The following is a 26,690-nucleotide window of genomic DNA, read 5'->3' on the forward strand; positions in this document are numbered from 1 at the left end:
GAAATATAATAAAAAAAACATTTTGAAACTGTTCATAAAGACATGAATTGTTTGCAGGGGGAAGAAAAAGAAAAACGATTTAAAATGTATAAGAAACTTTTTATAAAAAAAGTTGAAGGAATGGGTAAATCAATATAGAGGTAATGATGAAGATATGGTGGAGGAGAATTTAAAAATGGGTTTATCTAACTTAATAAGTTTATATATTATAATAAAAAAGGGAAGGCCATTTTCAGATGGGCCGTTTGTCAAAAATATGTTGTGTCAAGTTTTTGAAAAACTTAATTTTAACACTAATTTTATTAAAAAATTACCTTTGTCCCGCAATAGTATAACCCGGCGATCCCTGTACATTCATTAATTTTACATTTCCCAGAAAAAGCAAAAAATTACGACACCCGCCACACATGTGCTTTCGTCGCTATCTCGTTGACGACTAAATAAAATGAATAGAAAAATATTTTCTTCCAGTGTTATTTCGTCGCTCTCACCAATACTATTACATTGGGCATCTATGGTATATATCATTTGATGCGGTCAAAATGTGCCTCATCGAAATAACGGTTTTAGACCCTAGGCCTCTTTGGACCAAATCCGTTTCAGGACATTTGGAGTCCGTCCGTCTGTCTGTCTGGCTGGCTGGCTGTTGTGCACGATAACTCTCGAAGGAAGTATCTGATTTGATCCAAAATTGGTACATTATAATATTATTGTCAAACTTAGATCGAGTTCGGAGATGGGCAATATTGGTCCACTTCATCTGGAACCGCCCCCACAAAGTATCAACATTTTCAAAGAAAAGAATTTTCTGCACGGGAAGAGAAAGCATAAGACGATTTAGCTCCAACTTTGCATATCCTAATATTTGCCTCAGTGCAAAGTCAGGTGCGAAAATGGACAATATCGCTCCACTCCATCAAGTACCTCCCCCACAAAGGGTCAAAGTTTTGAATAACTAAAACGATTATAAAATCAGAAATAAGCATCCGGTTTTCTTCAAATCACACACATCACAATATTTTTATTAACCAAAGGTCTGGTGTGAAAATGGAATATATCTGTCCACACCTTTTGGTACCTCCCCCATAAATGGTCAAAAATTTTAATATCCATGAAGTTCATATAACCCGATTTTTACATCCGATTATATTCTGACTCGGCACATCTCAATATTTCTATCAACACTAGGTCTGTTATAAAGATGGTAGAGATCGGACCATTCCTTCTGATACCCTACACCACTATGCATATTTAGTAGAGCTCTCGTAAAAAGGTTTATACAGGGCATTTCAGAGCTCTATGAGATATTTGGTACAAAATCAAAATCTATCTAATTCTATCGTGCATTTTACGAACTATAGCTATCTCTGAACCGGGTTTTTCCAAATTTGACGTATTAGCTTCTAGACTGAATTCGGTCTTATGTACGAAAATTGATGCCATTTGTGCTGATATTGGCCATTTGATGCACAATTAACACGAAATCGGATGAAGATATATATGAGAGCTATAGCTATATCTGAACCGATTTTTACTAAAATTGGTGTACTTGCTTCTAAGCTGGTTTCGGTCGGATTTGCCAAAATTGATGCTATTACGGCCATTTGGTGGTCAATCACCCGAAATCGGGTGAAGATATATATGGGAGCTATATCCAAATCTGAACCGATTTCGGTAAAATTTAAAACAGCTATAGCTATATCTGAACCGATTTTCTCCAAATTTAGTATACTTGCTTCTAGGCCGAACTCGGTTGGGTGTGCCAAAATTCAGGTAAATTGGACTGATAGTGGACATTTGGTGCACATTTAACCCGAAATCGGATGAAGATATATATGGGAGCTATATCTAAATTTGATCCGATTCTCACCAATTTCAATAGGGTTCGTCCTTGTTTGGAAAATTTCATCTCAATCGGATAATAAATGCGACCCGCATTTTGTTCACAAGAATACATGGACAGACGGACGGACGGACGGACAGACGGACTGACATGCATAAATCGACTCAGAAAGTGATTCTATGAAGGTTTTCAAAAGGAACTATGGGTCTATCTCGTTTCCTTTTGCCTGTTACAAACAAATGCACAAAGACATAATACCCTTACCACTATGTGGTGTAGGGTATAAAAACATGGTTCTCTTCATATTACACACAACCCATTTTTTTCTACTAACAACATATCAGCTGTAAAGATGGAATATATCGGTCTACTCCTGCTAGTACCTCCCCCTCAAAGGGTCAAAATTTTAAATAAATATAACTCTTATAAAATAGGATGTAATTCCGATTGTCTTCAAATTACACACATAACTATAGTTTTATTAATTAAATGATGGGTGTGAAGATGGAACATATCGGTCCACTCTTTCTGGTGCCTCCCCCACAATAAGTCGAAATTTTGAATACCCTTGAAGCTCATAAAACACGAAATTAACATCCGATTTCATTCAGACTTTGCACATCTCAATATTTCCATCAACACAAGATCTGTTATAAAGATGGTACAGATCGGACCAATTCTTCTGGTACCTCCCCCACATAGGGCTCAAGATTTTGAAAAAAAAGCGTTCATAGAAAGAAATAAGCTTCCAATTCTCTTTTCAAATTTCACACATACAAACATTTTTGCTTACACAAGATATGTTGTGAAGATGAACCCCTTCTGGTACCTCACCCAAAAAGGGTCATAATTTTCAATACTTTTGTCTGTCTTAACTTGCGAAACAAATCAGCGATTCTTTACAACTTTCTATACCTAAATATTTCTCTCAATCAGAAAACGGAGATGAATATGGAATTTATGGTTTCGCATAAAATTGGATATAAAAGATCTATTTTCTTATAATTTCCCTACACCAATATTTTTATCTGTGTGAGATAAAGTATGAAAATGGAATACATCACTTCGACTATATGTGGTACGTTTAACACTTTATTTATAAATAATCACATATTTTATATAAAGTGAAGGAAATAAGAAATCAACATAGTCCAAACCTGGCAAGTCGCAATATTTATATCATATTTAGTTATGTCCGATACAAAATGGTCAATATTGGCCCATTCCTTCGGAACCTACTCCATAGAGGGTCAACAATTTGAATAATCATAGCAAAAGTTAAAATATATTTAAATATTCGAACATTGGCTGAGGGCATACATCTGTCGGCAAAATCATCTGATACTTTTTAACTTGTTTTAAAAAGTTGTTTTTTTTTTTTTAAATGGGGATGGCTTTTTTTGGCCATATTTGAATATTTCTATTGTTTATAAATTATAGACTCAACGTAGAGTAGAATTACTCTTGGCTATTCTAAGCTAAAGCAAATTCGTTCCAATATCACCCTCCTTTAAAAATACTGTTTCCTAAATACACCACTATTACTGGTATAAAATTCAACCTCTTCTTTTTCTAAATTTCATTTCTTCTTCGTCTTCATCTTCCCATTATCATTACTTTTTTCCTCTCCTTCTTCTCGCTCATAAATTTAGTTATGGTATAAATTTGGCTTTTAAAGTGTAAACAAATACCCTTAAAGAATATCACATTACAATCGCATGGTTTACATGTGTGAGTCTTAGTTTTTTTTTTCCTTTCAAATTCAAAACAAAAACAACTACACACATGTATATGGATGTGTGCGTGTCCTTCTTCCATTTTTTTCTGGTTCTGTTACTGCAGCTACTTCGGTTGTCGGCTGTGGCAAACAACACAACGTCAGTAACCTAAAATAAAGTAACAAAAAAATAAAAAAGAAATAAAGAACTCAAATCCTCACATCCTGTATTGGTATGAGTTGTGATGAACACGTGTTGTCGTTAATACCAACACTTGCACACACACACACACACACATCACAAGCAATGGAAGCTGGGTCGGCATAAAAAAATCTATAAAAACAAGGAATAGAAAACAAAAACACGATTAACATCCTGTTTTTACTACTTCATGTTGTTTTCCTACTTTTTTGCTCGTCCACTGTTTAGAATTTGAGAACAAAAGTAAGGATATTTATTGTTCTCATGTGTTCTCTTTTGTGGATTTTGGCTCTCTTTTTTCATGTCTCTTTTTTTGAATTTTGCATACATTTTCTCTTATGCCATATTACCTCCCTATTTCAGTTTTCTCTCCGAGAGGAAGGACTACAATTTTTATTTTGTTTATTTATTACAAAAAAGTAGATTTAGGGTTGCCAAATCATCAAAAGAATAAATGCAAAGATAAAGCTAACCATACAGCATGACATCATGAAAGCGAATTAGTATTTGTCATTTCTTTTGTGTGGAAAATACGAAAAGCCATTGTAGCAAGCTCTAATAATTCGTTAAAAGACCCCTATAGTTCGTATAAATTGTACAGATATGATAAAATAGTCCCCATAAATACTAGACTGAAGAAAATAATGCCCAGTCTTAAAAAGAGAAGAGCATCATGTACGATTCAATCGTTTCTCTTATGAAGAAGTTGGCGTTATAGAACTGATATTTTCTTAATTGACTTATTAAGGCCTGATTACACATTATTTTAGAGTAATATCAAATTAAAAAAAGATATAGGTTGATGCATCAACGCTTCGGAACATTGATATGTCAAAATTTTTAAAATGTTTTCTTAAAAATAAGTACATTTTTAATTTTCTTATACGACACCAATCGGAGGTTGTTTTGATATGCATTTTTCACAATTTCTACAAATTTGACTAACTTTTCATTCAATGTTATCAATTTCAAATTTGGTTTGACAGTTCTTTGTCCCAGCAGCTGTGACGATGCGACTACCTGTATTCTAATATGTAAAGTGACTTATTCATATTTTACATTTTAATAGCATACTTTAAGGATATCCAAATATTTGTTAGACATAAGAGTAACGCATTACCATATGAATTATATACAGGGTGAGATAAAAAAAACTGCAACCACCTTCAGACTGCTGTCATTTCTAATCCACTCATCCGACAACTATTAATATTATTCCAGTGACAACTCATTATATTGTTTACAAGCGTACAAAAGCATTTTGGTGAGAATTTTTCAGAACTAAAGTTATTCCTGAGGGAATTCAAGCGTGATAGTGTGATTTCTTTATATTTGGCTGGAAAACCACAATTGGCTATCGTTAGAGCACTCCAGCATTTAAATGTGAATAAATCTTTTGTGTCTCGTAACATCGCTCGTTACTGTGATACTGGTAGCGTAGCCCGACGTTAAGGAAGTGTACGGAAGAAAAGAGCAACATCAGCAGAAATGGTTCGAAAAGTAAAGAAGCGACTTTATTGAAACCCGCGTCGCAGTGGCCGAAAAATGGCCAGCTGCGAGCTGAACATATCGCAATATTCCATTCTGCAAATATTGAAAAATGAGCTCGGAGTAAAGCCATTGAAATTCCAAAAAGCGCAAGAACTTACACCACAACAAAAAGAAAATAGACTCAAAAGAGCTAAAGAGTTGCTTCGCTTGGCCGAAAGTGGTGAACTGCCGAATTTGGTTTGGTCCGATGAGAAAACATTTGTTGTCCAGCAGTTTGTAAACAAACAAAATGATCGAGTTTACTTGCCAAAGAGGTCAGCTGGAAATGTGCACCTTCGGCCATCAGGATTCAATCGTCGACCATGGTGAAAGTGCGGACCGCCATAACAGCGGATGGTCGTTCTCCGCTCGTATTAATCGACCGTGGCATCAGAATAAATGCCGAATATTATCGCGAAAATATTCTGTAAGGTGTATTAAAGCCTTGGACACGCAAACATTTTGGTCGCAGACCTTGGACATTCCAACAGGAATCAGCATGCGCCACCCAAGAATGGTTACAAAATGAGGTTCCACGCTTCATTTCCAGCGCACAATGACCACCAAAATCTCCGGATACCAATCCGTTGGTCCATTGTGTCTGGAGTATTTTGGAAAGCAAGGTTGGCACTAAAAATAGCAAAATGTCGATCATTTCAAGCAAGCTCTTCGCCGGGAATGGGCCAAAATACCGCAGAGCAACAACTTAGTCTAAAATTTGATGCTATTTCCAACATTTTTTGCTTTCATTCAATAAAATTTAAAAAAAATGTAGAAATTATGGCGTTTGACTTTGTTGCAGTTTTTTATCTCATCCTGTATATACCCTCTGTGGGGGAGGTGCTTGATGTAGTGGACCGACATTTTTGTACCTGACGTAGAAGTGGCGCAAATATTAGGATTTGCAAAGTTGGAGAAAAATCGAATTATCGTTTCTCTTTCTGTGCAAAAAATATTTTTCGAAAATGTCGACCTTTTGTGTGGGAGGTACCAGAAGGAACGGACCGATATATCTTAACACCAGACCTTGGGTTGATAAAAATATTGGGATGTGTGAAATTTCAAGACAATCGGACTGTTACATCACATTTTATAACAGTTGTAATTATTCAAAGTTTTGACCCTTTGTGGGGAAGGTACTAGATGGAGTGGACCGATATTGTCCATTGTCGTACTTGGCCTAGAACTGATGCAAATATTAATATGTACAAAGTTGGAGCAAAATCGGGTTATCCTTTATCTTTCTGTGCAGTAAATTATTTTCTTTGAAAATCTCGACCTTTTCTAGAGCAGGAACCAGAAGGAGTGGAGAACGCCTATTGCCATTTATACCCTACACCACAAGGTGGTCAGGGTATTATGTCTTTGTGCATTTGTTTGTAACAGGCAAAAGGAAACGAGATAGACCCATAGTTCCTTTTGATGATCTGCATAGAATCACTTTCTGAGTTGATTTATGCATGTCAGTCCGTCTGTCCGTCCGTCTGTCCGTCTGTCCATGTATTCTTGTGAACAAAATGCAGGTCGCATTTATTATCCGATTGAGATGAAACTTTGCAAACAAAATTTGTTTGGCCCAAGGATGAACCCTATTGAAATTGGAGATAATCGGTAAAAATTTAGATATAGCTCCCATATATATCTTCGTCCGAATTGCCTTTTATTGTGCACCAAACGTGTAATATCAGCCCGAATAGTATGAAATTTTGCACATACAACCAAATTAGGCCTGAAAATAAGTATGCCAAATTTTATCGAAATCGGTTCAGATATAGCTATAGCTCCCATATATAGTGTTCATCCAATTTGTTGTATTTGTTACCTACAGCCGTAATATGCACTCCGTAACAACGATATTCAGGGAAATATATCAAATACAGCTCAAAAATATCTTTGCCAAAATTTTATCGAGATCGGTTCAGATTTGGATATAGCTCCCATATATATCTTTATCTGATTTCAAATTAATTTTGCACCAAATGGGCAATACGAGTCCGAATTTAAAAGATACAAATGCTTTGGCATATTTAGTCCTTTGAATTTTAAATTATAATTATAATCATAGCGTGTATGAATGAATTCTCCCATAAAAACTTTTAATTATTAAGTGGAGCTCAACTAAATTAGCAAAGTGGTGTAGGGTATCATAAAATCGGTCCCGCCCGACTTTAGGACTTTCTTTACTGGTTTTCTTCTAGGGTTTAAATTTCTTAGGCATAGCTTCTAGTATGGATATTTAGACAATTACATTGAAAAATGTAGCTAAAATCATCAAAATACCGAATATTGGGAGGTACCTTTTTTTGTAGGATATACGATATCGAGGATCTATATAGACAAAACTTTTCCAGGGGGTGGAATACTCAGAAAGAACTCCTTTTATGGATTTTCAGAAAATTTAATTGAAAAATTTGGCTACAATCATCAAAATACCGAATATTTGGGGGTACCGTTATATGGCGGTTATATAATATCGTGGCCCGATATACCCATCTTCGAACTTGACCTGTCAAAAGACTGAACTGTGCAAAATTTTAGCTTCCTATCTTTATTCGTTTTGACTCTAGTGTGATTACAACACACGGACAGACGGATGGACGGACCGTCTTAGAATTTTACGCTGATCAAGAATATATTTTGTTATGCCTATAATTATTATTTCGATGAGTTACAAACGGAATGACGTACTTAATATAACCTCCAAACTATGTGTGTAGGAGGATATAAAAAGAAGTCCTTCGTGCTCATCTACTTTAGTGCAGATTGTCTATGAGTGGCGGTATGCTATAGAGTAGACAATCAAAATCTTCATCTACAACAATACAGAATAACTGCATTGTTGGTCTTTTACTATGGAATATGTGAAGCTAATTTTTTCTTTACGGCAGAGTGTCGTATCTTCTAAAGGGTAGATGCTACCGATGTGTAGTTCAGTTTTAAATGTTGCTTTCACATTTTCCACCCCTTTTGCAATGCAGCATCATATGTGTATTTACACGAACATGTATGTTTTGTGCATTTGGACGTATGAGTGTGTTTGTGTGTATGTGTGTATACATACAAACATAATTAATAATGATTAATGCCTTCATTTCCATTCTATATATATATAAATGTCTTTTTTCTACCCTCCATATACATATTTTGTTTAAAAATAGAAACAAACAAAAATGTAGCACATAAATTCCAATTATGGTGATAATTTATCATTTTTTTGCTTGCCGCTACTTCTGCTGGCTGGCAGCGTACAGATTTCTCAGGAGCACAAGAGCATGGAATAGTATTTCGAGTAGTAAGCAGACCGAGGAAATTAAATGTGGGTTCGTGTGGAACTCTATGTAAAATAGTGGAAATAAAATAGTTTAAAGCAACCCCTTTTAAAATAGTTAATCTGCTTGGAAAAATCAAACTTTTATATCATTGCACTGTGCAACACTAAAAAATTGGGGGGAAAATCTAGCGGAATATGAAAGCAGGGTTAAGAAAAGTAGACACGTTTATCGGCATTTCGAAAGTTTACATCGCAACATTCGTTGATATTATCGGACTAATATTACTCGGAATCCGTACATTTTAAGTATATAGCATCTTCGACAATATTGCAGATAAAATGTTGATATATTTTTTTTTTTAATATAAAAATATACGTTAAAATATAAAATATTGATAATGCTTCTATATTATGAGAACTCAACATGTCAAAATTAAATGGAAAACATGGTGAAAACGTAAAAATACTTCAAAACGGAGTTATCCTTACAAGGGGGCTATTCCCAAAAGTGGACCGATATGACACATTTTTGGTACCAATGATTCTGGATGTAATCCAAAAATCTCCATCAAAGCTCAATCATAAATATTGCGAAATATTTCTGAAACTATAGGGGTCAAAACTATATAAGGACCTTAACCGGGCAAAACAATAGAGGTAAACTCATTTGCTAAAACAAATATGACAGCCCTTTTCTGACGTACTCAACCCTGTCATTTTTCAAATAAATCAGTCAGTCGGTTTCCCGATAGATGTATAACCTCAGCTAATGTTCTATTATTTTAATATATTTTGACTTCTCTTATGATTTCTCAAATTGTTGATCCTTAAGGCTCCGAAGTAATCAGCCAATATTGTCCATATCGTATCGGATCTAAATAAATATGATACAAATATTGCGACGTGCCAGGTTTGGACTACTACCTTCACTTTATATGAAATATGTGATATTTTTTTGAAAAATTTCAAATGTGCATGAGGTACCAGATATAGTCGACCGAAGTATTCCATTTTCATTTTCATACTTAGAAATACAGATAAAAAAAAATATTGGCATAGGTAAAATTACAAGAATATCGAGAATATCGAGGGTGAGATAAAAAACTGCAACAAAATTAAACGCCATAATTTTTACATTTTCTTTTTAAATTTTATTGAATGAAAACAAAAAAATGCCGGAAATAGCATCAGATTTTAGAAGTTTGGATTTGTTCGAATTGTTCACCTTTGGCACGAATTATGGCCTTGACCGTCACACGCTGTCCAAATGTTGCTCTGCGGTATTTAGGTCCATTCCCGGCGAAGCGCTTGCTTGAGGTGATCGACAGCTTGGTATTCTTTAGTGCCAACCTTGCTTTCCAAAATACTCCAGACACAATAGTCCAACGGATTGGTATCCGGAGATTTTGGTGGCCATTGTGCGCTGGAAATGAAGCGAGGAACCTAATTTTGTAACCATTTTGGGGTCGGGCGTGCTGAGTGCGATGATGGTGCTGAGTCCTTTTGGAATGTTCAAGGTCTGCAACTAAAATATTTGCGTATCCAAGAATATTTTCGCGATCATATTCGGCATTTATTCTGATGCCACGGTCGATTAATACGAGCGGAGAGCGACCATCGGCTGTTATGGCGGCCCACACCATCACCATGGCCGGCGCTTGAGTTCTGGTGGCCAACCGAAGGTGCACATTTTCAGCTGGCCTCTTTGGCAAGCAAACACGATAATTTTGTTTGTTTACAAACTTCTGGACAACGAATGTTTTCTCATCGGAGAAAACCAAATTCGGCAGTTCACCACTTTCGGCCAAGCGAAGCAACTCTTTAGCTCCTGAGTCTATTTTCTTTCTGCTGCGGTGTAAGTTCTTGCATTTTTTGGAATTTAAATCGCTTTACCCCGAGCTCAATTTTTCAATATTTGCCGAATCGAATATGGCGATATGTTCAGCTCACGAGCCATTTTTCAGCCACTGCGACGCGGGTTTCGATCAAGTCGCTTCTTTACTTTTCGAACCATTTCTGCTGATGTTGCTGTTTTCTTGCGTCCACTACCTTGACGTCGGGCTATGCTACCAGTATCACGGTAACGAGCGATATTACGAGACACAAAAGATTTATTCACATTTAAATGCTGGAGTGCTCTAACGAAAGCCACTTGTGGTTTTCCAGCCAAATATAAAGAAATCACACTATCACGCCAGAATTCCATCACGAATGACTTTTTTTTTTTTGAAAATTCTCACCAAAATGCTTTCGTACGCTTGTAAACAATATAATGAGCTGTCACTGAAATAATGTTAACAGCTGTCGGTCGAGTGGCTTAGAAATGACAGCAGTCTGAAGATGGTTGCAGTTTTTTCATCTCACCCTGTATATCCAATTTTATGCGAAATCATAAATTCCGATAAATTCCATATTCATCTCAGTTTTCTGGTTAAGTGAAATATTTAGATATAACAAATTGTAAAGTCGCAAATTATGACAGACAAAAGTATTGAAAATTGTGACCCTTTATGGGTAAGGTACCAGAAGGGATTCGTAGATATATATGATTTTCACGACAGATCTTGTGTTAGCAAAAATGTTTGTGTGTGTGAAATTTGAAGAGAGTTGGATGTTTATTTCGCTATTTATGAGCATTATGGTTATTCAAAATTTTGAACCTTTGTGGGAGAGGTGCCGGAAGGAGTGGACCGATGTATACCATCTTCACATCAGACCTTGGATTAATAAAAATATTGTGATGTGTGTAATTTGAAGACAATCGAACTCTAACATCACATTTTATAAGAGTTATAATTATTCAAAATGTTAATCCTTTGTGTGGGAGGTACTTGATGGAGTGGATCGACATTGTCCATTTTCGCATCTGACCTAGCACTGATCCAAATGCTAGGATTTGCATAGTTGGAGCAAAATCAGATTATCCTTTGTCTTTCTGTGCAGTAAATTTTTTTATTGGAGAATAATAATATCCATCTCTGCATTTGCTGTAATTTACTTTGTCAAATTTAACTTCTTTGGAAATTGTCGAAGTTATAAATTAAAAAAATTAATTTGATTGTTCAAAGTAACTTTGATAATTCTACCCTGAATCTGAATGAATTCCTTTGTAACTATACGTTTACATACAAATAATTATCCTGGTTAACCATTACAATGTAAACACGCTATTATACTCTCACAGAAAATCACCACAACAACAATGTGGTGCTGGTTTACTCATACTCATTACTTTGCCATAGCCTTTTAAGCTTTTTTTTATCCTCGTTCAAGCTTCCCCATGGAAATTAAAAATAAAAATTTTGGTAGTGAACAAGTAACCACAATAACAAATAATTGCGAAAAAGAGTATCATTTTCTAAATCTAACACTTGACTTGTATTCAATCAGCAGAATACACACATTAAACGTTTAGTAGTGCACGTTAGTCGGATGTGAAACTATACATACGTTCATACGAGGTAACAAACATTTTCACACACACGAACTCTCAAAACGATAGCCAAGCAACCCAGCTACTCTTTTTTTCCGAGGTTTGTTTTTTTGAAACTTAATACCGTATTGTTTTCAAAATCCATAACAACTGTGTGAAAGTACCACTACATTCGGAAAGTTCAGGTTTTTGACAAATGGCAGAAAAATCGGAAGATATTCAGATACTTTTTCAAAAACTTAAATTAGAAATAAGTAAATTTGGCCGGGCCGAATTTTGAATACCTCCACCATTTGGAAAAAATTGGAAATTTAAAAAAAAAAATTAATAAATAAATAAAAGAAAATAAAATAAAGAGTACAATCCGTTAAAATCTTAAAAATACCGAATATAGGGAGTTACCGTTATATTGGGGTCTGTTCGAAGACGTGGACCTGCATAAGCATTTTTTGTCATAGGCCATTGCAAAATTCAAATACAAAATCAGCAAAATACCGAATATATGGAGGTGCCGATATTCAGAGGCTATGCGAAGACCTGAACATACATAGACAATTTTTTGTCACAGGCTGCAGTACCTATTAGGAACTTCAAAATACAAAATTTGAAACAATTTGATGAATAATGTCCCTGAAATCAGCAAAATACCGAATATAGAGAGGTACCGATATTCAGGGGCTATACGAAGACCTGGACCTGCATAGACAATTTTCTGTCATAGATTGATGTACCTATTAAGAACTTCAAATACGAAATTTGAAACAATTGCGGTGAATAATGTCACTAAAATCATCAAAATACCGGATATAGGGGGTACCATATATGGGGGCTATTCGGAGACCTGGGCCTGCATAGGCAATTTTCTGTCATAGGCTGTCATAGGCTGTCTCATTAAGAACTTCAAATACGAAATTTGAAACAATTCCGGTGAATAATGTCGCTGAAATCAGCAAAATACCGAATATGGGGAGGTACCGTTATATGGGGGCTATTCGGTGACCTGGACCTGCAAAGACAATTTTCTGTCATAGATTGAAGAACCTATTAAAAACTTCAAATACGAAATTTTGAACGATTCCGATGAATAAAGTCGTTGAAATCATAAAAATACCGAATATGGGGAGATACATTTATATGGGGGCTATTCGGAGACCCGGACCTGCATTGACAATTTTCTGCCATAGACTGTAGTAACCATTAGGAACTTCAAATACAAAATTTGAAACAATTCTGGTGAATAATGTCACTAAAATCATCAAAATACTGAATGTCGGGAGGTACTGTTATATGGGGGCTATAACTAAACTTGGACCTATATAGCCCATTTTCAGTACATTTGAGTAAAATTAACCTACTTCATTTCGTTCGGAATCTAGAATGATTTCCACAGACGGACGACCATAGTAAAATCGACATAGAATTTTATGCTGATCAATAATATACGAGTGTATGCTTTGTGGGGTCTAAAATGTATATTTCGAGGTGTTACAAACAGAATGAAAAACTTAATATACCTTCCATACTATGGTGGAGGGTATAAAAATATTTGAAATACTCGGTGATTGCCTTTTTTCAAAGAGTATTTGTATAAATAATTCTAAAAATATTTTTCCAAAACTTAAGGGCTAAGTACATAAGAAGCTTGAAGTCATGGCACGGCCTATTTTGTGACATTTAACAAAGGAATTACAGAGCCGCACTAAAATCCTGCCGTCGTTTTTCATTATAATTTGGCATTAATATGCCTAGCCATGACTTCATGCTTTTTATGTACTTGCAGCCTTAGCCTTAGGCTGCAAATACATAAAAAGCTTCTTATGTACTTAGCCCTTTAGGAAAATGTTCAGATATTTGATTTGAAATTCGAATAGAAAATTAAATATTTTCGAAAGTTTTATTAGAAAATCTTAAAAATTTATTGATTTGAAACTCCTTTTTTATTCAAAAATTCCAAATTATGTCAAGTATTCGAAATTAAGTTTAAAATTCGGTCCGGCTCCGGTTACCGGATTGTCCATGTGTGGGTAGTTAGAGCCAAGCTCGGGGAGATGAATCTGCACTCAAATGGTTAATCCAGAAAGCATTATAGCCCTTTACGCTATACTCCCGAATTCACTCGCTTCCAAAAGAATCTGGAGCGGAAAATGTTGCTCTTAGCAGAGACATTATTAAAAATACAAAAATGTCGTTACTATGCTGGCAGACCTTAATCGGAAATCATTTTCTCCAGAGTCAATTGAGTATTTCGAACCAGACGGCGCAGTATTACTTGATTTTTGATATTTTGGTTTGCTGGGTGAGCATACATGCTCATTCATTACATACTCATGTGTATAAAAGCACACACACTCACATCATCGAAACCCCAACATTAAGCTATATATATATACGAATATATGCATTCTCTCACACACATAAACCACACTTTCTAACACAATAAAGGGATAATGAGTCTGGTTGTTGCGAGGACTGATTAACCGATGAGAGCCGTGGTTAAGATTAGAACAGAATAAATGTAAGTATAGTATAGATACGTTATATAATATATAATTTATGTAAGTAAACTTGCCTGTAGATTAGGTTAAAGTAAACGATTATTTTTCTATGGATTTGTCTAACAATTGGTATTTGTGGGTCATAGTGGATTCTAGCTCTGGTGGCGAAACATTCTATGTATATATTCTATCTACGTTTTTGTATAGCCCCCATATAACGGTACCTTCCGATATTCAATGTTTTGATGATTTCTCCCACATTTTTCCACGGATTTATCTACAAATTGGTATACATATGTAGGTCATAATAGGTTCTAGTTCGTGTGGCGAGTGGACCTATACAATGTCCACGTTTTGGTATAGCACCAATATAACGGCATGATTTTTGCCACATTTTTCCATGGATTTGTCTAAAAGTTTAAATAACTTGAATAACTCTAGCTGTTCCAATTTCCCTGAATATCCGGATGAACTTGACGTTTCATTGATTTTAACATTTATTCGTGAATTGTGAGGTGTGTTTGTGGCCGTTTTTGTTTCCTTGCAATTGTAATGTATCTCAACGCTTAGATTTGCCAAATTTCAACAAATATATGTATATTGAGAGTTGCCAAAATTTATAAAACCAAATCTTCCTCAACGGTAAACAAAAACTTAGAAAAGTCACTGTGTCACTAGTTCCAACATAATATTCGTTAAGGGTGATTTTTAAGAGCCATAGGAAAGTTAAAAAAATTGAATTTTAAAGTTTGTAGATTATTTCACGCAACTGTTGACCGCAACTGCGCCTCAAATGGTCCATCTGCTCATTTCAATTTTGTCATACTCGTTCCAACATTTCGCCCGGTATCACGCGAATAAATGTTTCTATGTTGTCATCCAATGCGTCAATTGATGCGGGTTCGTATGTGTAGGCATGAGCTTTAATAAAGCCCCACAAAAATAGCCTAAAGGCGTCATAATTTATATTTGGGCAAACAATTTAAAAACATATTTATTTGGAAATACCAAGGTCTAGGCTCATTTTTAATTTTTGTATACTAAATTTTTTTCACGACAGACAAATTGTTTCATTTTGACAAGTCGGCTGATTGCCTGCATGGTTATGCAGGGATGCGTCATTTTACTTTTCCCAGTTTTCTTGCAAAAAAAAAGAAAGAAAAATTATCTACCATACTCTCTTAGCAAAAAACCTGCTGGACAATTCCTGCAGGATTAGTAACCCTACAGACCCATTTTTGTAAAATATGTACGTGAGAAAGAAAATTCCCTCTGTACTATTTATCATACAAACATATTATATTGGCAACTCTGGTTTCTATTTCACACTTGCCTTTAACCACTCTTCCATTCTCTTTTTCTCTGTGTGTTTTTACTGTTTTCGTCATAACTAACTGTTAACAAGTCCTTCTGTCATGCCACATGACCACACCAACACAGGCACACACACAAGATTGTTTTCTGTAATGGTCTCGGCATTTATTGACTCTGAATAACCTAACAGTGGCTCTTGGTTTTTTGACGGCTTTTTGAGTTGACTTTCTTGTTGACATTCTATACATTTGTTATTGTTGTTATTTATGTGTCTTCCTTTTTGCAAAATGAGTTGGCCATTTTTTGGAAATCTAAAAGTTCAATGAGAAATGTTAGGAGGGAGTGACAGAGAGGGAGAGAGATTGTGTGTGTGTATAAATGTCCACCTCTCATTTGTATGTGTGAAGTTCCACATATTATAATGAATTTTGATAAACGCATATTTTTGTTTTATATGTCACTTTGCCCACTCCTTCGTCGTAGAACGGTAACAGTATCATCTACAGCCTCCTGTACTTTTTATACCCTCAGCCATATGGCTAGAGATGGTATATGTCATTTGATACAGGTAAAACATGCCTCATCGAAATAACGATTTGAGACCCTAAGTCCAAATCCGTTTCAGGACATTTGGAGTCGATTTAGCGATGTCCTTCCGTCTACTCTCAGAGAAAGCAACTTATTTGATCCAAGCATGGTACATCGTAATATTATTATCAAACTTAGATCGAGTTCAGGGATGGACAATATCGGTCCACTCCTTCAGGTACCTCCCCCACAAAAGGTTGAAATTTTCAAAACAAAAAATATTTTCTGCGCAGAAAGAGGAAGGATAATCCAACTTTACAAATCCTAATATTTGCATCAGTGCTATGCCATGAAGCTCATGAAGCGCGAAATTAACATCCGATTCCATTCAGACTTGGTACATCTCAATATTTCTATCAACAAAAGATCTGTTATATAAATGGTAAGGATCGGACCATTCCTTCTGGTACCTCCCCCACAAAGGGGCAAAATTCTGAATAACAAAAATTATAAAATCTGAAATAAACTTTCGATGCTCTTCATATTTCACACATCCCATAATTTCTACTACCACAACATCTACTGTAAATATGGCATATATCAGTCCACAGCTTCTGGTGCCTCCCCCACAAAGGGTCAACATTTTGAATATCCATGAAGCTCATAAAACACCAAATCAACATCCGATTCGATTCAGACTTGGTACATCTCAATATTTCCATCAACACAACGAGATTTGTTATAAAGATGGTAGATATCGGACCTTTTCTTCTGGTACCTCCCCCACAAAGTGTCAACATTCTGAACATTCATTCAACGGATTGGTATCCGAAGATTTTGGTGGCCATTGGCGCTGGAAATGAAGCGAGGAACCTCATTTTGTAACCATTCTTGGGTGGCGCATGCTGAGTGCAATGGTGCTGAGTCCTGTTGGAATGTCCAAGGTCTGCGGCCAAAATATTTGCGTGCCCAAGGCTATAATACACCCTCCAGAATATTTTCGCGATAATATTCGGCATTTATTCTCATGCCATGGTCGATCAATACGAGTGGAGAGCGACCATCGACTGTTATGGCGGTCCACACCATCGCCATTGCCGGCACTTGAGTTCTGGTGGCCAATCGAAGGTGCACACTTTCAGCTGACCTCTTAGCCAATGATCGTGTTTCATTTTGTTTGTTTACAAACTGCTGGACAACGAATGTTTTCTCATCGCAGAAAACCACTTCCTTGACGTCGGGCTACGCTACCAGTATCATGGTATCGAGCGATTGTACGAGACACAAAAGATTTATTTACATTTAAATGCTGGAGTGCTCTAACGATAGTCACTTGTGGTTTTCCAGCCAAAAATAAAGAAATCACACTATCACACTTGTATTCTATCACGAATAATTTTTTTTCTGGAATATTCTCACCAAAATGATTTTGTACGCTTGTGACGAGTGGCTTAGAAATGACAGCAGTCTGAAATTGGTTGCAGTTTCTTCATCTCACCCTGTGTAGTCCGAACTTGGCTCGTCGCAATATTTATATCATATTTATTTAGGTCAAATACGAAATGGGCAGATTTGGTCCATCTCTTCGGAACCTACTTCATAGGTTAAACATTTGAATAATCATAACAGAAGTCAAAATATATTTAAATAATCGAACATTGGCTGAGTGTATACAACTTTCGGCAAAACCGACTGATATTTTTTAACTTGTTTCATTTCGTTGTTTGAAATTCTTTAAGGAATGGAATGAGGAAAAATTATTGTTAGATCTCTCTCTTTTGTGACCTTGAATTTTGACACGAAAAAAGAGTTTAAACTCGATTATTCTTATAAAAATACCCACATGTGTCATTTCATCTTTCCAGGGGAAATAAATTAATGATAATATCTTTAGACAGCAATAAAATTATTTAATTTAAGTAAAATATATTACTTAAATTTAATTAAATTATTTTAATTATAATCGGACTGCCAATTATAAGTAAATTGCCAAATATTATTGGAAAATAATTCAAAAGGTGTCTTAGTTGCGTAGTTGGAATAATTCGGGAGAAATAATTATCTCCATACGAAGAGAAAGTATGGATTTTTATAGTTGCGTCTTTAAACAATTTTATATTGTTTTATATTTTTTAAAACATCACGTAGAGATTATATGAACACATACAATTATTCATATACCATAAATTTCAATAGTTTTCGCCATAAAACAAAAACTGTAGTTAAAACTGGTTTTTGAGTTTCTTTCATTTGAATTGATAATCTAGCTGGTCGTTACTGCTGCTGGTAATGCAGAGCATGTTCGCGATGGCTGGGCCATTTAAAGACTTGGTTCGATGTCATTTGTTTAAAGTAAAGCAAAAAAAAAAAAAAAAAAAAAAAAATTAACATTTGTGGTCTAGTTTAAATGATTAATTTGTTGGTGTTTTTTGTTTCACAACCTCCCCGCTCTTTTTCACTATTTTTAAGTAGCCAACAAGGCTGTCAATTTTCTCATTTATGTTTGTACAATTTCTAATTTGTGTCTAATTAATTTGGCTTTTTTGTTCTCTCTTTCCAGGAATATGATATACAAGATCATCGACCGTTTCTATCACTCAATCAAAGTGGCCTAAATAAACCTGATCAAATAAAATTTGCCCGCTATCTTGGACAAGGTTTACCAACGTTTACATTATTTTGCATTTATAGTAATTTTAAAAATTTGTTTTGCACAAAACGTACCGAGAAGTAAGTATCATTTAATATTACCCCTCATCTGGTTTTCATATTTTTTGCTTTTGTTTCTTTTCTGATTAGAGATACAATGTGAATTGAGTTCAATGGCTGTGAAAGTATCTTCGGTTATATTTATACAAAAAAAAATGAAAATAGTTAACAATAGTTTGCTAACTACAACCTGTAACATTTGGCAATGGAAGTTTCGATTGAAAAATTATAAAAGAGGCAATAACAAAGTGCCTCCTCCTACCTCCTTTCAACATTTGACTTTAGAGCAGTTATAATTTGATTCCAGAGGGAACGAATATATGGGAAGCGTATCCAATTCAGAATCGATTTTCACTAAATTAGACGGAGAGATTTTAATTTTATAACATTGCTATAGAGTGCATGATATCACTTCGAAAAGGATTATATTAAACAAGTAAAAAAGCAGTAAGTTCGGCCGGGCCGAACTTTGAATACCCTCCACCATTTGGAACGAATTAGAAGTACTCACAAAGAACACCTTGTATGGATTTTCAGATAATTCCATTGGAAAAAGTGGCTAAAATCATCAAAATACCGAACATAGGGGAGTACCGTTATATGGGGGATATACGATATTGTGGACCTATATAGACAATTCCGTTTCAGGGGTAAAGTGCTCACAAAGAACTCCGTGTGTGGATTTTCAGACAATACGATTGGAAAATGTGGCTAAAATCATCAAAATACCGAATATCGCGGGGTACCGTTATATGGGAGCTATACGTTATGGTTAACCTATATAGAGAATTCTCTGTCGGGGAGTAAAGTGCTCACAAAGAACGCCTTGTGTACAAAGAACCTCTTGTGACCATTCCGTTGAAAGATATGGCTAAAAACATTAAAATACCGAATATCGGGGGTACCGTTATATGAGGGCTACACGATATCGTGGATCTATATAGATAATTCTCTGCCGATGTATAAAGTACCCACAAGGAACTCCTTGTGAGGATTTTCAGACAATTCCGTTGAAAAATATGGGTAAAATCATCAAAATACCGAATATCGGGGGTACCGTTATATGGGGGATATACGATATCGTGGACTTATGTAGACAATTCTTTTTGAGGAGGTAAAATGCCCACAAGGGACTCCTTTTTGGAATTTCAGACAATTCCATTGAAAAATGTGGCAAAAATCATCAAAATACCGAATACCGTGAGGGTACCGTTACATGGGGGATGTACGATATTGTGGACCTATATAGATAATTTCCTACCGAGATATAAAGTACCCACAAGGAACTCCTTGTGTGGATTTTCAGACAATTCCGTTGAAAAATGTGGGTAAACTCATCAAAATACCGAATATAAAGTACCCACAAGGAACTCTTTGTGTGGATTTTCAGACAATTCCATTGAAAAATGTGGCTAACATCATCAAAATACCGAATATCGGGGGTACCGTTATATGGGGGCTATACGATATCGAGGACCGATATAGCCCATCTTCGAACTTGACCTGCCTGCAGACAAAAGAGAGATCTGTGCAAAATTTTAGCTTCCTATCTTAATTCGTTTAGACTGTAGCGTGATTACAACAGACGGACAGACGGACGGACAGGGCTAAATCGTCTTAGAATTTTACGCTGATCAAGAATATATATACTTTGTTGGGTCTAAAATGATTATTTCGATGAGTTACAAACGGAATGACGAACTTAATATACCCTCCATACCTTTTTTGGTGGAGGGTATAAAAATGGAAGCTATATCCAAATCTAAGCCAATCTCGATAAAATTTGGCAAATGTATTTCCAAGCTCTATAAAATATCTGGTAGCAAATATCATTGTTGTCGCATACATATTATGAATGTGAGGGACTTAAACACCAAATCCGATGAAACATATATATGGGAGCTATAGCTATATCAGAACCGATTTTCACCAAATTTGTTGTACTTGCTTCTAGACTAAATTGGGTCGGATGTGCCAAAATGCAGGTCATTTGAACTGATTTAGCCATTTAGTACACAATTAATCCGAAATCGGTTGAAGATATATATGGGAGCTATATCCAAATCTGAACCGATCTTAATAAAATTTGGCAGAGGTATTTCTGGGCTGTATCTGATACCAAATATCATTCTTGTCGAATGCATATTACGAATGTGAGGTACTTAAACACAAAATCGGATGAAACATATATATGGGAGCTATATCTAAACCGATTATCAAATCTAAAATCTATATCTAAACCGAAACCCAATTTGATGTACTTGCTTCTGGATTGAATTCGGTCGGATGTGCCAACATTAAAGGTAATTTGGACTGATATTAGCTATTTGGTGCACAATTAACCCGAAATCTGATGTAAATACTGTTTAGAAAATTTAATCTCAACGGATACTAAATGCGACCTGCATTTTGTTCACAAAAATACATGAACAGACGGACGGACGGACTGACATGTTTAAATCGACTCAGAAAGTGATTCTATGAAGATCCTCAAAAGAATCTATGGGTCTATCTCGCCCTATTGTACATGTTACAAACAAATGCACAAAGACATAATACCCTTACCACTATGTGATGGGTATAGTTATTTTCATGTAACTCTGTTAACTATAAATGTTATCTTCTATGTTAAATATGTGGTTTGTATCGGACCTGACTAGTCAAAAATATTCCAATGATATCGTCTACATCTCAATAATTGGTTCTTTATCAAAATCTGGGTCTATGTTGAAAAATTTCTGCAGAAAATACTTTCTTTTAAAATGGGTGTTTAATTGTCACGGAGCTACCTGATCCAGACTGAAAGTTGCTAAAATATATTATAAACCCATATTTAGGAGCGATTTTGTCCTTCTCGAGGATATATCCTGTCAAATTAAATATTATACCTTGCACCTGGATTCCTTGTACGGCCTTTTTTTTGATAAATTTATGTTACAATTGTACCAGTGGACTAAAGTTGGGAGAATGCGATGCCTGCGGCACCATTAGTAAACACACAAGACAAGACGCAATCTTTGTTATCCATATCCGAGAGTTGTTGGCCGATCATTTCAGCTAATTTATACATAATTTGCAGGTTATGTTCTTTATTTGTGAAAATCGATTCCAAATGTTCTGAAATAATACAGATTTATTTGAATGGTTTCAATCTCTAATCAGAAATGTTTTTATTATTTATGAAATGTTGTTTAAAATTTAACTCGGCAATCGCTAATATTCACCTCTTCCCATTTCAGCTACACAAAGGATGGCTATAATTTGCCTTATATTTTAGAGAAAACTAAGAGCTTCCTAGCAAACACTGCAGCGGGTAAGTTTGAATGAGAAAATAATACAACCGAAATATCATTATTAGGCAAGTTTAGAAATGGCACCTTATTAATGTACATTTAATAGTTTTAGAGCATTTGCCTTGATTTGCGCCACTTACAAATGAAAATAAATCTCCTCAGGATATGAAAAACAAAAAAATAGATATCAAACACATTAGGTAAAAAACATTTCAACACACATTTTGTAAAAAAAGAATAGATTATATAGTTAGCTTTGATATCCTTTTTCTTTGCATTATGTTTTGTATTTTTTATCTTCTGTTCTAAAAATTGGCCAAAACGTTTTTAATTATTTTTATTTAGAATTTATTTTTAATTATCTTCTTTTATTTTGAAACAAATTTTGGTTCTAATCAAATTGGCATAAATTATGTTTTAGGTACTGACAATCGAACTGTCCCTAGCACTAGCAACAACAATAGTAACAGTAACACAGCCACCACCACCAACACATCCTCCTCGGTGATGCCCAACTCGGTTGCAGCAGTAGTCGCGGTCAATTCCAGTAATGCAACAAATTCCCCCATCACCACTTTCAATACAAATAATAGCACCACAAGCACCTCTGTTCCTTCAAACACGAACACCACCACCTCCGCCTCGAATGACATCAATGCAGCAACAACCACGCCAGAGGAGAAGTCAACGTCTCAGCCAACGGAAGCGGCAGTAAATGCAAGCAACGGTGATTCTGCAGTCAACGGTGAAAATGCCCACGGCAATTCAAATGGTCATGTTCAAGGGAATGGCAGCGACATAACACAAACCCCAACCAAACAAACGCCCATGAATGTGCCATCTACGCCAAGGAGTTCGCATATGCTGCATCACAATCAGCAGCCAGGACAACAACAAGCGCCAACTGCCCCCACTACTCCCTTGACAGCACTTTCTCAACAACATCAGCAACAACAACATTTGGTCAATCACCAACAACATCATATTTCAAGCTTATCCCGGCCCCAAACACCAAATACACCAAATTCTCAACAGCACCACAACCTAGCGCAGCAGCAACAAGCAATGGCCCACATACACCCACATCATGTTCAACGCCCCGCAATGCCTATGAGCCCCATGATTGTGGTTAGCTCTGCCAATGTAATTCCCACATCAGTTATTGGTTCACCTTTACCTCCCACTAATGCAGCTAATCATCATCTACAACATCCTCATCCACATCACCCACAGCAGCAGCATCACCTTCCGCAAGCAGTGCTACATCATCAATCTCCCCAGCTGCACCATCAACAACATCATCCCCATCATATGCAACAACAACACCAACAACAGCCGCCAAATCATATGGTCCATCATTCGATTCAAATGTCCAACCATCAGCAGCACGTTGTCGTTCAGACCAGTAATGGGGGTGGTGCTGTTGCCGTAGGTGGCGGGTTTGTCTATCAACAACAGCCGCAGCAGCAGCAGCAACAAATGCAAAAACAGCAGCTTCATCTACAACAACAACAGCAGCCCCAGACACAACATCCTCTGCAACACATAGCTACTCAAAACCCACCCCATTAGAACAACATAATTATAAATCCCCAAAAATTATACACCACCCGCGACCCGACTATTCTCCAACACAATAACAACATGCTAGATTTATATTTTAGGTTAAAATTCAAAATTTCAAAATATACAAACATAACACACATATTTTTTTCTTGTTCTACAAAATTCGTATTTTGTCCATTGCTATTATTTGGTTCGTTTATTCTTTTGTGTAGAGCTACTGTATATGGCGTTCTAATTTCTAATTTATTGTTGTTTGTTTTTATTTCTGTTTATCCATTAAGGCAAAAAGTATGCTACACATTTAAATTTAGTATTGTATTAAGGCTATTGTTTAGTATTATTTTCACAAACCAAAACCCTCTTTAGATTATGAATACAATTTTTTCCGTTAGGAAGATGTTGAATAAGTCCCATTTTTTCCAACTGCATTATGAATAATTTTTTGTAAAAATGTTCACAAGAACTCAGCTATTTATATGGGCTATAAAGCTATTCTCAATTTTCAAACTGTATTCGTTAACCTGTAAATCATTGACAATCCCCATAACATAGAATAGCCGTATTGGAATATTTCCACCTAATCACTTTACCACTAGCCTTTGAGATAAAAAATGAGCAATTTTGACCATTTTCATTTCCAACAACAGATGATGAGACAAAAATAATCTCTGATTTTTAAAATTATTTGAACTGAATACAACTACATATGTTCTCTAATAGACTGATAGATCGACAACATATACACAGTGAATGTGAAAATAATTTAGCATCAAGACTTTCAAAATGTGTATGTGTGGGGTAGATAGGCATAATCAGCATTTCAATGTGTTCTTGTTATCGTAAATTACATGCATGTTTACTTACATATACCCCGCATAATCAACCATAGAAACAGAACGCAGAATTCTCGAAAAGCAAATGCCATTTAATGTGAATATGTATATTTAATACTTGGTCGATTTTACAAATGAGGAAGAGAAGGGAAGGTTTCAAAAGTTAAATTTTATATAAGGTATAAAGTACAACGCGACATAACATAAACGTTTACCCTGCCGCCCCATGCATATATGTATATTATTATAATATGTATAACGCAGTCATTATGTCCACGATTATGTCGATGTTGTCGTTATTATTGTTGCTGTGTGTATTTCTATGTATTATACATACCTATACACATGTATGTATGTGCAGATATTTTAATTCAAAATACACATTTCTCGAAGGCATCGGAAAAAGTTAGGACTTTTTGAAATTTGCATTTTTTGGCGGTTTTTCCTCTACAAAGCATTTTGGGTTAATGTTTTTTTTTTTTTTTTTTTTGACAAATACTTATTAGTATGCATAAATTCAGTATCATATGTGTATGTATTAGTAACGGAAACACGACATGCTTTCATTTATTTAAGTAATACAATTTTAAACAATTTGTTTTTACAATGGAAATAAAATTTTTGTTTGTAAATTAATTGAAAAAAAAGTTGTAGAGAATAAAATTTAAATAATTCGGAATAATGTACAATGTATTATTGGAAACAAAATTTTAAATCATGGTTCGAAAAGTGCGAGGGGCAAAACAAGCAACAATATTTTCAAATTAATAAAAAGAAACGTATAAATTAACAATGGACACTAGAAAATGATGCAAGACAAATCAAATTAATTAAGATATCACATGAACATAGTGCTCGAAAATAAGAATTGAAAATTTAAAGAATATTTTAAAAAAGGATTTGCATTAGATGAAAGTTTTATTTCCTATTTTTATGGCATCATTAAATCAATATGAGACATTAGATTGTTTTCAGCAGCCAAAAAGATACTCATATTTTCAATCTCAATTTTTTTATAAAAAAAATATTTTTTTAATGGACTAAAGGATGAAGCATGGTAAAATTAAGAAGTTAAAGTCATTTCAAGTCATTTCATTAAAATTTACCTTGTCAAATTTCACAGCATTAAAACTAAGTTTCCATCTCTCAATTTGTGTATTTAGAATATATATTTTGGCAATTAGATGTTGTCAAACGGATAATTTTGAAAAAAAAAAAAAATTGTAAACATATGATTGCATGACTTTACCTTCTTGATTCTACCACGGGATGAACAGTACATTAACCTTTAACTGGATAAGTGATGGTAAATTTTAGACAATCAATTTCAACTTTTTGCTTGAACTCGTAAAAACTTAGGAAACAAGTCGATTAAGAAAATCATTAAATAATTAAAAGTATTTGATATTTATTACTTCTTGATGGTGGACAAAATGATGCAATGAAAAATAAAAATAAAGTTTGTTTTTATATTCTCCACCAAACACATTCTTGATCAGCATAATATTCTAAGTCGATCTACCCCCACCCATCTGTTGCAATCATGCTATGGATTTTGCACAGATTTTGCATATAGCCTCATATAAATGTTCCTCCTCATTTAGAGTTCATAACGGGTTCTACCGTCTGTGGCAGAATGTTACCTACAAAGGTCCACGTTTTCGTTAGCTCCCAATAATTATACCTTCTATATTCAGTATTTTGATGTGAGGGATTTTACTCCTGTTTTTTATACCCTCAGCCAAATGGCTCGAGGGGGTATATATCATTTGAGACGGCCAAGACTTACCTTTCTTTGGACCTAATAAGTTTCAAGACATTTAGAGTCGATCTAGCGATGTCCGTCCGTCTGCCTAGCTGGTGCGCACGATAACTCTCGAAGGGAATATCCGAATAATCCGGTGTAAACTTGGTACATATTAAACGTAGATCGAGTTCGGAGATTGGCAATATCGG

The 26,690-nt window shown here is 35.2% G+C and overlaps 1 protein-coding gene across 6 annotated transcripts in view; it reads left to right on the plus strand.

Moving 5' to 3' along the window:
• LOC109612796 (G-box-binding factor) overlaps window positions 1-26,690 on the plus strand; it is an 82,667-nt gene that overhangs the window by 38,729 nt on the left and 17,248 nt on the right. For 4 of the 6 annotated variants that reach the window (XM_059131844.1, XM_059131842.1, XM_059131843.1 and 1 more), the window contains exons 3-5: window positions 18,894-19,063; window positions 22,282-22,355; window positions 22,757-25,416. In XM_059131844.1, the coding sequence (XP_058987827.1) occupies window positions 18,894-19,063; window positions 22,282-22,355; window positions 22,757-23,907 (1,395 nt within the window). In that variant the 3' untranslated portion in view covers window positions 23,908-25,416. Of the gene's footprint in view, window positions 1-18,893; window positions 19,064-22,281; window positions 22,356-22,756; window positions 25,417-26,690 lie in introns of those variants that run through there. The other 2 variants (XM_059131846.1, XM_059131847.1) reach the window with 1 other exon arrangement.

This window comes from Musca domestica, unplaced genomic scaffold, assembly GCF_030504385.1.
Source record: "Musca domestica strain aabys unplaced genomic scaffold, Musca_domestica.polishedcontigs.V.1.1 9, whole genome shotgun sequence".
Classification (NCBI taxonomy): Eukaryota; Metazoa; Arthropoda; class Insecta; order Diptera; family Muscidae; genus Musca; species Musca domestica.